The sequence below is a fragment of the Megalops cyprinoides genome, chromosome 12 (assembly GCF_013368585.1).
Source record: "Megalops cyprinoides isolate fMegCyp1 chromosome 12, fMegCyp1.pri, whole genome shotgun sequence".
NCBI lineage: Eukaryota > Metazoa > Chordata > Actinopteri > Elopiformes > Megalopidae > Megalops > Megalops cyprinoides.
Genome location: NC_050594.1, coordinates 6,953,619 through 6,967,328, shown reverse-complemented (window position 1 = coordinate 6,967,328; position 13,710 = coordinate 6,953,619). Strand labels below are relative to the sequence as shown.

The window sequence follows — 13,710 nt, the reverse complement described above, 5'->3', positions numbered from 1 at the left end:
ATGAATTTGTGTTTAAAGAGTATCTCTGAATGTTGCGCTCACCCAAACCTTGGTCAGAACTGGTTCCAAATTTCAGTTTCCTGATTGGTTATACACAGCTTCTTGCTGTGACCTTAAAATCAAACGCACAGACATGAAAGAGGTGATTATCACCTTGTTAAGATTCGTGTTACAACCAACACGGTTTCACTCAGTCTCTGATAGAAGCCGCATAATGCAGACCGTTCAATACCTGAGCAAAGAAAAGAGGGCATAGAAAAGATCTTTTCATATTTGTAAATGGGTTTTAAGATCTGACTTTGATGTGATGTGCATCTTCAAATTCCAGAGCATCAAGCCTGTTCACATATATTTAGCTGAGAAAACATTTTAAATCAATTTTAAATTGTGAATTTATTTCAGTGTAACAACTTATAATCAGCCTTCAGGAAATAATCATCTTAGAATATTGTTTAACTTAAAATTTTGCTTGCAAATTTTACTTTACATAAATTATGCTAATTTGTTTTACATTATGATCTTATATTGTGTACACAGAAAAAATTGCCTTTTCTAGAAATATGGCATTTCCAGTTCAAAATAAATTATGTCATATCCTCCATTTATCGTTTGGTATGTTTTCTGTTTCCTATAACAATAACAATAATAATGAGAAGAAATAAGTGAATGCTTATGATGCAAGTATGTAACCCCTGTACAATTTGGTTATCATTTATTCAAATGTATCAATGTATGATTCATACCCCAAATATGCTCTGGAAAGTACATTAAGGATTGATCAGTATTTCTGTTTCTATTGGCTATGAAGAAGCAGGAAAGCTTTCTCTGAGTCTACCAGATCAGTTTATGGGCTTTTGGAAAGTAACATTAATCCTTTTTGACCGTTTACAACTTTCATCCTGTTCATGAACAGGAATTAATATAAAGCATAGGTATTTATCCACCACTGATTCTAATCTGGCCATTGAACACGCATTTGTATTTAGGCTTTGTAGGTTTTGTACGGCGTGCGTGACGTGACGTCAGGGTCAGGTGCTCCCGGACGTGTTCACCTGGTGAAATTTAAACTAATATGGCGGTAGAAACGTTTGCAGATGTATGACGTGAGTACCAACTCTTACTTTTTCTGATAATTATTCTTTAGTTTGTGTTTGGAGACGGCGGTGCGTCTGTTCTCCATTTTTATTTGTCAAAACTGTTGGGTTGGTTCACTTAGCGTGAGCATCGCAGTCCGACGGCCTGTTGCAGACTGGCCGAGGCAATCACATTTATTCAATCTTTAGCCTACCGATCTCCAGGACACTCATTTTCCCTTTCTCTTCTTTGCATGTGTATCTCCCACACGACTCGCTTCTCCCTGAATCACAAATCTTAAACACATTAGCAGCTCATATTACCGCAGACTACTAAAACTACCTTTCCTATTCGTGGTGATATACTTGTTTTGAGTCGGATAAGGTTTGAGTCGCGATTTAATAGGTATTATCGGTTGTGTGCTATTGGGGCGTTTGAGTCACACTAAACTGCGATTCAGTGCCATTGTTCGGTTTTCTTGTTTAAGTTCAAGGTCTTGCGGTTTTCAAAGAGTGCTGCATTACAAAGAAATGCCTTGTGATCTCAGCGACTGCATTGTGAATCCAACTTGTTAGAAATTCGATGTCTGTTGTACCGCTAATTAGGCCGAGGTCGCTGATTTTTTATAAAATCAAGATCAACCGTTCCACGACTAATTTACCGCGCAAGTGAACTGAGCATATTGTTCTGTCTGCTTTCGTTTTAAAATCTAGTGGTCATGCTTTAGCTGTTGAACAACTGTAATTGTTCAGTTGCGGTTAGCCTTGCCTGCTGAATAAAGACTAAAACATGATGACGTGAAGCAGCCATTTTAAGAACGTATGAGTGTGTTCCTGAGTCATATAGGCATACATTTAGGGATTATAGCCAGCCGGAGGGCCAAACGTGTTAAATTTGCTAGAGAGATTTGATAGAGAAATAAAGGCAGATTAAGAGAGATGATTATGATGGGAGGATGTTAAAAGGTGCCTTCCTGGTGATATTGCTATTTAATGAGCAAAAGGTGTTATTGGTTAGTCAAGCTGCAGTCTTAGCTGGTGAATATGTGCTTACTCACAAAGGTAGTTTTTGGCAGGTCTCCCTAGAGATGAGGCCAAAAGCATGTTTAAAAGCCTAGCCAGGTAAGGGCTATAGCTCCCTCTAACATTACTGAAAGAAGTGGAGAGATGGTTGTAAGAGCTATGTTTCTTATGTTTCTTCTGCAAAAAGAAAGGGCATAAAATTGCCAACGATTGAGTCCTTCAGAAAAAGAACCAGTCTTCAAAAGCTGTTGCTGTACTGAGTTCATGGTCATGTAGGCTGACAAGGTGAATGAGCTCTAGGCAGGACAAATTGTGTTCTGGGGGAATGTGAGCATTTTCTTACAGAAGGTTTGGTGTTTTTGGCTTGTGGAGAGGATGCTTTTCAGTGTCCAGTGGCCATTTTGAGATTCTTGCACAGCCCAGCCTAGATTTTCCCGTGGGGGGACAGTCCCTGACAGGCCCTAGTGTGTTGGTTCATGGTTTAGAGATGGACTTTGTGAAGGTTCCACTTCATGTTATTAACATGAAGCCTGAGTTGTTGTCAGGACACACTGCAGCTGGTGCATGGCCCAACCTTCCTACAGAGGGTATGTCCTCCTCAAGAAATTAAGAAATAGCAAACTCCAGAGTTGCTAAGGAACGATTGATTAGTGAACACCCTGGAGAAATACACTGAAGTGTTTCCTACCTCTGCTGTGACATGCACCATGTCAAAGAGGCTGGGGAGTAGCACCCCTATTGATGGTATGGAAAATATGTCAGTTCATAATTGTGCCATTTTGATGACTGTGTTGACCTTGTGGAAACATTTTTATGTAGTGCTGTTGTACCTTCCCCAGTAGACTCACCTCAGTGGGGCTGTCCCAATGGTCAGGAGTGTGTAAACAGTGAGAGGGGTCAGGATTTAACTACTGAGGGGTTAGGCAAAAATGTTATTGCCTGAGAAGAATTAAGAGAGTTGCAGAAGAGGAATTTAGATCTGTTTACTTTCTATGAAAAGGCACTGACAGTAGAGCAGGCTGGGAGGGTCCCTGTGTGGTACTTTTTGAAGGGTTGGGGTACTGATGAGAAAATGGAGGCTGTGGAGGAAACTGTGGTTCCATTAGTGTACTGGAAACAAATCCTGAGTTTGGCTCACGATAGTACAGTGGTAGGCCATTTGGGGGTTTACAAAGACACAGATTGGGTTCTGAGACACTTCTTTCGTCCTGGTTTGAAAACCGCTGTAGTGTCGTACTGCTGGTGTTGTTGTGTTTGCCAGCTTAGTGGTAAACCTAATTAGAAGGTGAATGCAGCCTCTTTGCAGTCCTGTTTTTGATGAGTCTTTCAGATGAGTTAATGTTGATTGTGTTGGTCCTTTGCCGAGAGCCAGTAATTGGAGTAGTATATACTGATATAATTGTCAGTATCTGCTGACAATTATGTGTGCATCAACTTGGTACCCGGAGGCTGTGTCTTTAGGGAAAAACACTAAGGTTTTGACCACCACCCTAGCAATAAAGGTCTCAGTTTTTGTTCTATTGATTACCCAGTTACACTGGGGCTAACAAGTGATGCAACAACTTGGCATTCAACACTCTATTTCTAGTGCAAGTCACCCAGATTCCCAAGGAGCTTTTGAGCATTTTCATCTATCTGTGCAAGCTATGCAGGTCTGGGCTTGATTAGTACTCCAGTGGGAATCCATCTGGGAATACCATGTTGCTACTGGAAGTGGTGTAGTTGGGCCAGTAGGGGATAGTCTTCCTTCTGGACCAAGCAGAAAACCAATGCCCTGGTGCAGAGATGATGTCCAGATGCGGGTTTAATTCCCCGCGGGGGCACTATTGTAGCACCATTGGGCAGGGTACCCAACCAAGAATTGCCTCAGTAAATATCCAGCTGTATAAATAGGTTATAGTTTTGCACGCTATCTATGTAAGACCATCTGCTAAATGACAATAATGTATTGTAAAAATGAGATAAATGACAGCTAAATATGGAATGGAATGGAAAGGGTTTGGCCTCAGCCCTGTCATGCCTTTCCTGCAGTGTTTAGTCAGAGGAGCAACAGTTTGTATGTTAAGCGTTGTCTGTTGAACAGTAAACATTAATTAGTCACTGAGAAGTGTTTGTTTTTAACCTGTACCATGATGCTGTGTACTAAATGTACAGGCCTCTAAAGATTTCAGCTACTGTTGGATACCTGTTGTGTAGGACCGATTGTAATATTTAGAAGTGTGATATTGGGCAAACACAGGAAGCACAACACGGAGCCATTCTTCCTCTGGTATGTAATTTTACTTTACTTTGTTTGAGGGGTTAGTGGGCAGATCTGCCAGCTTTGCCAGACAGAACCAGGTGGCAGCCTTATATCAGTCTTCACTGTACCGCAAACAAATGCACATTTCCAAAACGTTTTCCCAGCCCCAACCCAAACAGTGCTTTAGACCCCACTATATTTCACCGTCCATGACCATCATCACCTGCTGTTACCTGGGAAACAGGTTGGTATCCCCGGCAAGGCAGAGCACCACACTGTACTTTGTTTTAAATAAGATGCTGTAAAAAAAAAACCAAGAGGTCAGCTGAAGCACAGCTTTAATATGAGCTGAGAGTGACCGTCCACTCAACTAAACTATCTCTCTCCCTCTCTGTCACTCACATCCGAGGGAGGACAGCCACTGTGGAGCAGATACAGATGGTACCCTAGGTGGTGGTGATTCCATTCTGAGCTAGGCATTAGCCAGGAGCTTGCAGCTACATTTTGCAGCAATTGTCACAATAAAAAAATGTTTTTAAACCTCAGAACTCAAAATAGAACTATAAGAATAGAACGTTAATAAGCAAATATGATTCCCCCCCCCCCCCCCCCCCCCCCCCCATCGTTCAGAGTATACCCTTGGGCGGGCACACAGTTTAGAAGCAGCAACACAAGTTTAATTAAAGTGATAAATCATATATATGGCATAGCTCTCCACTGCTGTTGGAGGAAAGGTAGGCTTTAACAAGAACTTCCATCTGGCTTCATGCTGCTGTTGCCAGCATCGCTTGCAAATAAATACAGCAGGCAGTGGCATGTAGTTAAGACATACACACACACAACTCCACTCCTCTGACAAGAGTATCCACACAATCCCAGAGAGGCTGCTACATCAGGCAGCTTTTTGACATGACATGAACTCTGTGCAGACTGCACTAAATCTTGACTTAAAGTGGGTGCGATGTTCCACGCCTTTAAGGGTGGGTGGATCTTGTGTTTGATCACCTGCTTTGGCCAGTCCTGGCTAGCATCAGAGTCAGCAATCAGCCAAACACGGTTATACCCTTGTAATAGGTGTACATTCTGCATGGTGTAAATGTGTGTCGCAAGCCCCACTGCCTTAACTGAATCTAAGCATCCCTTGTTGAGGTACAGGCAAATATTCGACCTGAGTTGTGTGGATACTGTTTATCATGAGGCTGAAAAATCTGCTTTTCCAGTAAAGATTTCATCCTTCACGTTTTAAGAGCCAAAGAAAGCTCTGGCGTTGCAGTGCTACCTTATCCGTATGATGTTTCATGTAAAAGTGAGCGACATAGCACTTAGCACTTAACTTTTGTACAGCATATGTATAAAGTTATCTGCAACATAAATAGATATTTTATATACAAGCCATTTTCTCATGGTTAGACTGAATGTAAACATAGCCAAAGTGTGTGTGAATGGCTGAACAGAATGGCAGGACTTCCTGTTAACAAGTAAACACTTCCTGTTAAGAGAAACTTTTGCGCTAAATATCTTCATAAAAAATGTAAATACTATAATGTATATATTCTTAGTAAGAGTGCAAATACAATTTAGATTAATTAAATATAAACATTATACCCTACAACAGCATGTAGAGATTGATGCAACATAACGCACATGCTAATAGGTTTCATACACAGCATATGATAGCATGTCTCTATGTAAAAACTCAAATGGTATTAGAGAAATTATAGAAGCTAACTGTTTTACCACTCCACCCACATGCAGCTCAGAACTGCTGATAAGACATGAAAAACTTTAGCTCACGAGGTGTCACAAGATGAACCAAACATGATCAAGGCCTTTACCAAACCACCGGACAGGTTAGAACACAAATGCATGACTTTGGTTCATTTCCTCTTGTTACATACTGAGTAGAGATGATAGTATTTTCCATATTGTTAAAAAAAAGGCACTCAATTTTTTTAAGCTTGAGCAGAACAGAAAATAGACAGAAAAATAGATTTTGTCCCTTCATGATTTCTCACTCGGCCTGGTCCATAAAGAAATGTTAAATATCATATATATGTGTATGTATATACATTAAAAAAACCTCTCTACCACCCCCTCAGTTCAGTCATGGTAGCACCAGGAAATGACACTTTACTGGTAACAGAATCCTGGGCACGATCGTGATAAAGCGGGGGTAAGTCTACGCCTCATAATTTCAGCCACCCTCCTGGCACCCTGGTAGGCCAGGGACTGTAGTCGCGAAACGCTGTGCTCACATGCAGAAATTCTGAATAAGAACGGAGGAGCTCCGCCTCACTTTTGAGACATTGCCAGCGGCGAAAACCAACACCTGCTCACCGGATCAGCTGAAGGCGTTCTGGAAGGAGACCTGCAGAGTTCTGCTGAGGCCAAAGGAAGCTCCGGAATTCTGCGAGAGAGCAGCTTCCATGCGACTGGATGCGGCTTGCTATTGCAGCAAAAGTTGCTCAGTACGGTTACAGCTATGCCTCTTAGTGCAATGCCTAGATACGAATGTTTTTTGCAGTTTAATCTCCTCATGAATTATGAATACAGCCCATGTGTCTTCCTGCACGTCAAAAACACACGTCTGCTGCCAGCTCTCCTCTATGGCAGCCCAGGAGCAGGGTATAGAGGAGGAGGGAAACTCTTTCAACTGGCAACTGCCCTGAACCTGTTTCTCACTGGCTTTCGTTATTAATTAGCTTGCCAATTTAGGAAAGGATCATCCATTAGAAACAGACTCTCTTTTTTAATTATTCATGTTTAATTATGTTTAATGCTGTATTCATTGTGGCTTTGTGCTCTCCATGTTAAAAATTGATTGTTGCTAACACACTGGGTTGTATTAAATTGCTTTAATTATGCCTACGAAAGTAGAGATCGGTTTGACCCGATCTGAAATTTCGAACCAGGTTTTTTGATATAAATGAAATAATTTCATGTGGAGGTAAAACCACCACTTGTGCTATAGAAAAAAAAATCTGTTGCAAATGGATGATGCTTATTTGAATATTCATACTTGTTAAAGTGTCAATACATCAGCCTTGCCTTTTCTCCACTCACTTTTGTGTCACCAGGTTGAAATAGTTATTTCAGGGAATGTGCAGAAAGTTCAAGATGAGTGGCCAGATGGAATGACTGAACCTGCTGAGACACCAGACATAAGTACAGCATGAGGACCTTCTGATCAATGATATGGATATTTGTGCAGTTATGGATCCTCTCTGAATGCTGAATTAACAGGTGTGTGTCTACAATCTTATGTTTGTCAAGGTATGAGGGCAGGCAGTTCACCTGTTTCTCCACCAGGAGGTAGTGTTTCTATATGGTTAAATATGGGCAGCTACCAGCGACACTAAAAACTTACCACTGGATACAGGTTAATGCATACTGAAGAGGGATTATTAAACCAGAGTACAAACCTTTGCACAGCACCTGTCCCATATCACAGCACAACAGATTCCAGCCAATGCGAACAATTTTAGTACTCGGAGGGAGACCGCGGTCAGCTGCTGCGCTTGTTGCTGGAATTTGACAAGCATAACTTAGCTTGCAGCCTGGTACTAGGATGTGTCAGCTTACGGTTGTCTGTTAGGCGCAAGTGGTCCACCATGTTGGGTCTCGCCAACCGACCAGGAACGTAAACACCACTGCAGCAGTTTGGATTGCGTAGTGTGTTAGGATTTGGAACGGACAATAGTGTGTTAACAGGCGTGAGGTGACAGGTACGTCGGGAGGGTTAGAGGCCGTAGTCCTGGCCCGGTGGCTCCATACCCTTCCTGTGGCGGGGCGAGGTAGACACCTTGGTGGGTGAGGGCGAGGCGGTGCTCGAGGAGTCGCTCCCGACCGTGTCGGCGCTGGAGGGCGGGGAGGCCAGCTGGGGCACGGGCGGCACCCTCTTCCTGCCGAGGAAGCCCCCATCAAAGGTGCCCCTCCTCTTCCCCTCGGGCCTGGTGTCCGGCCCCTCCTCCTCGGCTGGGCCCCTCCTGCGGGTGTCGCCGGGGCTGTCGGGGGCCGGTCGGGGCGGCTCCGGGGGGCCCTCGGCCCTCTTTTCCCCCGCCTCCGACGGGGCCTCCCCCAGCGAGCGCCTGGCCTCCCCCACGGACCCCACCGCCTGCCCGTTCACCTCCAGCAGGCCCCTGCCCAGCCCCAGGCTCTGGAAGTCTCGGTAGCTGTGGAAGCTCTCGGTGCGGCGGGCGCGGGCCAGCAGCGGGCTCTCTCTGTACGGCCGCAGCGCCCCGTAGGTGGCCGTCTCCGGGATGGGGTCGTGGGCGTGGAGCTGCAGGCTGGAGCACACAGACAGGAAGCACTCGCAGTCAGAGACGTACCCGGCTTACATGAAATTAATTTCGGACACTTTCCCTGTACTCAAAAACCACAGGTTACGGAATTCATGACTTTTATTAGTCATGAATGTCAATTCATGACATTCATGACTTTTATTAGTCATGAATGTCAATTCATGACATTCATTTAGCAGACACTCTTATCCAGAGCAATGTCCAGTTTATCATTTGTAACAGTTGCCTAGCAGATGATCTTACCTGGAGTGACTTATATAGTTTTTAATATCCTAATTTGAGAGGCAGAAACGCACCTGAAAGAAATTATGAAGTGTTTCCCCCCCCCACTCAGTTATAAATGCATGGCATAGCTTTCCAGGATTTGTACGGGAAAGTGTTTAAGATCAGGCTTGTCAAAGCATTGGATACACTGCACTCTAGAGGCAGAATGACAAACCTCATTGACCTGAATGGTCTGTTCATGTCATTAAACTACTAATATTCTTAACAACATGCAGTTTTCTGTAACTTCTACTTGTCATGTATATCTGACTGCCTGTACATTGTGTTACGTCACAAAAAGATTTACACAGAGAGGCAGGAGAGTGAGGAAAAAGTGTTTGTGTGAGTGCTGTCTCTCTGCCCTTTAGCCTAATATAAATAAACTGCTGTCCACAGACTTGCATCTTGTCTTTCTCTGAGTCCTGTCATTCCCCAACACTCAAGCAGTGTCTTTCACAATATGGAATATTCATACTGTACTTCATGTCTATAAATATTTCCTAATTCTCTCATGACAGACTGTGACGTGACTGTAAAAAGCACGGACTGTCAGCACTCTCCTGATTCTGAATGGTGTACCCTCAGTCCCTGCTGTGAGCCAGCTGTCAGTCACACTCACCTGGAGCAGGACTCCCTCAGACGGCTGTGCTGCAGGACTGAGGGGGCGGGGCTAATGTTGGGGGTGGGGCAGCGGGAGGTGCTCAGGTCACACTGGTCCAGCAGCTTCAGCAGCTCCTCTTCCGTCGGACCGCCCACCTCTGAGGACGACAAAAACCAGCAGGCAGGAAAATCACGACTTATGTCACGAATATGCAACAGTCCGTGATCCCACCCATGGCTGTCCCCCCAGCTACCTGAACAATCTCTGGATTTATGTAGTGACAAAACTCCCCGTAGCAAACAAAATTTTGTTGTGACTGACTGAATTCTCCAACCATTGCTTTGTTAACGTTGCATCATTAGCATGTCTCATACCAATGTCTGGCTACTTCTAGGTGGGTTTCCACACAGACCTGTATGGAAAACTGTTACATATAGCTGGCTATAAATAAATCAAGTATCTTGCTAGCTATTATAGGGTCTCTGGTTGCTATAGCCAGCAGTAGCTATGGCTAGCAGCTAGCTAAGATGGGTGCTAGGAAGCTGTGTGCTGGAATATTTCTTCTGTATGTCATAATATCCAGATACGAAGTTCGAAGTTACTATACAGATGGCTATAGCTAGGCAGTGAATGTAATGTAAGTTACACGTTTACCATTCATCACTGCTTGCGTGTGCGGCACAATTTAGCGAGGAGGCCCCTTACCGGGATCCCGCTTGGCCTTGTCCTCGGTCTTGTTGGCCAGGTCCATGGCGGTGGTGAGGTCCCACATCTGGATGCTTCCGTTGCCGTGTCCCGTGAAGAGGTAGCGACGCGGCCGGGACCCCATGCGGCTGGAGCCCTCGCACTCCCGTACCGTGAAGCAGGTGATGGTGGTGCCGTCCACCGCCTGCACCTCGCAGATTCTGCAGGCAACCCACCAATCAGATCACCGGGAAGAGATCAGCTGTTTCCATCACCAATCAGCAGTTACCCAACAGGGCACGCCCAGGCTAGTCAGATACCAGGAAAACCGGGGAGTGTCTTTGACATTCACCTTTTGACTAAAATAACTAGGAACCGGGAAGATAATATTTGTGGCAAGTTTCATCAAAATCTTTGAAGAATTGAAAACTCAGAGACTGTACCAGAGCTGCATACTGTAAATTTTAATGAGTTAAGAAACTTGAAAGCATTTCCACACTGTACCTTTTGCCAGTTGAAGAGAGGCGCACGAAGACCTTGTTGGTTATAGGGATGACTTTCTGAATGAACACCTGCTGATCATCTCTCTCTCCAAAAGGACCTTTTAGCAAAGGTATGGGAATAAATTGGTTAATTATCATGCTTTTACACTTTGCTGATTTAAGCCCTGAATACAATCAGAAATGAAGAAACCAACCAATCTCACTGGACATCAAATGTAAAAAGCATAATCCCATAACCCAGTGGGAAAATTCAATCAGACTGGGCAGATTAAATCAGTCTGACTGCAGTCAACAACCAAACCCTGCAGCTCCGATTGGTTCACAAACCTAAGCAGCGCTGCACGTGGCTTCTTTACGCACATGGTCAAAGCAGTCTCACTGCAGAGCCTTTCATTCAGTTAACATAAACTGGCAATGTGCTAATGCTAATGTTGTCATCTGATGCAAAAAGCTCGTCCTCCTATGGTCCAATCATCCTCACCGATGTCGTTTCCGGAGCAGTAGCTGCTGTGGCTCTCCGCCTCCTCCAGGGACAGGATCTTGAAGGAGGCGAGGGGGGTGGAGCCGGGCTGGGTGGAGATCATGCCCCTGAATCGAGTTACGGTCCATGTCCTTACGTGGTTGTTGTCCGCACACACTGAGACACAGGTAACATATTTCAGACTGACACACAGGTAACAGTGACTTCCAGTACAAGAGAACAGAACTCAAGTTAAATAAGCAACAGTGTCAGACCAGGCTCCCACACCAGTGAGTGTGAGCCTAACACTATTGAAGCTTCACCACAAGTTAACTTGTGCTAACCTGAAACTAAACAGCGCATAAAATTAAGGAAAGTCAAGTACATAGCAGAGACGTAAATGTAGGTGAAAGAAAACAGATAAGGGCACACAGACTGAAACACACATAACAACATAGACACAGATACAAGGGATCTAACTTACACGTATCAGGCTCTGACAGAAATAAAAACAATACAATACATAGAGCGCTCAGAGCTCAGAAGACACACACTTCTCAGTCCCGAAGACGCCGGGGACTCACCTGAGACCAGGTGCTTCTCTGAGAGCATGATCTTGGTGACAGGACTGCGGTGTACAGTGAAGGTCTGGAACAGCTGGGGCCCCGACCCTACAGTCTCGGGGTGCTGAACGATGACCCTCACCGCCCCCGAGCTCGTCCCGTAGGCGATCTCGATCCAGTTCCCGCTCACACCTGTGGGTCACAAACACGCAGTCACACGCTTGCCTGCACTGGGTCATTTACGACCATCTACTCTCTACTCCTACTTACAACTACTCAATTGCTTGTTGGAATAAATCAATTAATCATTTTTTTTTCTTTCTTTCTGAGTGTGACTCAGTGTCACTCAAGCTACTGTAGATTTCTATCCTGCTGAAGTACACACCCACTCAAGTTGGGTGACAGCACAAAATGGAAAAGGGTCATTTGCTGACACCAGGGGGCAGTACAGTTTTTTTAAATCTTGTGAATATGGCCCATTGGACTGAATGGCAGCTTAGTGACACAGCACAGGAGCAGGAGTGGAGGATTATGGGAAAAGGCAAGAGCACACTCACTGGTCTTGGGAGTGAGGTAAACACTCAGGGCGGTGATGGCGTCGTTGGAAGGGTCGTGGTACAGCTCCGTCACCAGGAGGTCATTGTCCTTCATCCTCAGGGGGAACTTCTGCATGTCTGAGGATGATGGAGAAAAAAAAACATCTTCACTTTTTCTGCTGCTCCAACCTGCTACAGGGATGTACACGATATGGACAGATATGGCTAATGCACAGAAAGGAGACTGAGAGCACAGTGGTAATAAATTGATACCAAAAAATTATCCAAATCTAACCTACGCATTAACAAACATTATGGATACATTAATGTGTATGTATGTATATGTATATATATGTGTGTGTGTGTGTGTGTATGATATAATCTGTGATAACTGTTTCAGGTGAAATAGAACTGGCTAATGTGAGTGTTTCTCCTAAGTGGCACACTGACTGACAGAGCAGTACTCTGACAGTGTTATGTTTTACAGTAAATCACTGTCATGTTGAGTCAGCTTGTCTGATTGCTGAGGCAGCCCGAGTCTCTGGCAGGATTCTGGCGGGTCAAAGGTCATGTGATAAAACGCCGAAGCATCTCACCGATGTAGTAGATAGAGCCGTTGCTGCAGCCGAGGAGCAGGAAGGAGCCGGCCGTGTCACAGCTGGTGATGGGGACCACGTCCTGCACCTGGGAGAACAGCTGCCCCGTCAGAGTCTCTGCCACACCAAACACACACTCACCTACACATACACACACACACACCATACACAAACTCTCACATACAGATACATACCTCACCAAACACATACTCTCACATACAGATAGACACTGCACCAAACACACACACACACACCACACCAAACACACTCTCACATACAGATACATACCTCACCAAACACACACACACTCACACACAGATACATATCACACAAATCACACACTCTCACACACAGATACATACCACACCAAACACACACACTCACACACAGAGACATACCACACCAAACACACACACTCACACACAGATACATACTACACCAAACACACACTCTCTCACACACATATACATACCACACCAAACACATACTCTCACACAAATATACATACCACACCAAACACACACACAGATACATACCACACCAAACACAAACTCTCACACACAGATACATACCACACCAAAGACACGCTCTCACACACAGATACATACCACACAAAACACTCTCACACAGGATACATACTTCAAACACATCCCCTTACACATGGACACATGCTTCAGCAAAAACACCTTCACCTTCACACACACACACACACACACACACACACACCTCACCAATAACATCCTCTTGTGTACGGACACAAACATCACCAAACACACCCTCTTGTGTACGGACACATACATCACCAAACACACCCTCTTATGTACAGACACATCGCACCGAGCATCGCTCCTAACGAGTAAGAGC

General features: G+C 44.6%; 1 protein-coding gene across 1 annotated transcript in view; it reads right to left on the bottom strand.

Moving 5' to 3' along the window:
* Window positions 1–7,477: 7,477 nt before the first annotated feature.
* The window catches only part of kctd3 (potassium channel tetramerization domain containing 3), a 15,826-nt gene continuing 9,593 nt past the window's right edge, over window positions 7,478–13,710 (bottom strand). The window contains exons 11-18 of the mRNA XM_036542007.1: window positions 12,847–12,934; window positions 12,272–12,388; window positions 11,736–11,906; window positions 11,173–11,328; window positions 10,693–10,789; window positions 10,210–10,409; window positions 9,523–9,661; window positions 7,478–8,624 (exon numbers count right to left, since the gene is read on the bottom strand). Coding sequence (XP_036397900.1) covers window positions 8,078–8,624; window positions 9,523–9,661; window positions 10,210–10,409; window positions 10,693–10,789; window positions 11,173–11,328; window positions 11,736–11,906; window positions 12,272–12,388; window positions 12,847–12,934 — 1,515 coding nt within the window. The 3' untranslated portion in view covers window positions 7,478–8,077. The remainder of the gene's footprint in view (window positions 8,625–9,522; window positions 9,662–10,209; window positions 10,410–10,692; window positions 10,790–11,172; window positions 11,329–11,735; window positions 11,907–12,271; window positions 12,389–12,846; window positions 12,935–13,710) is intronic.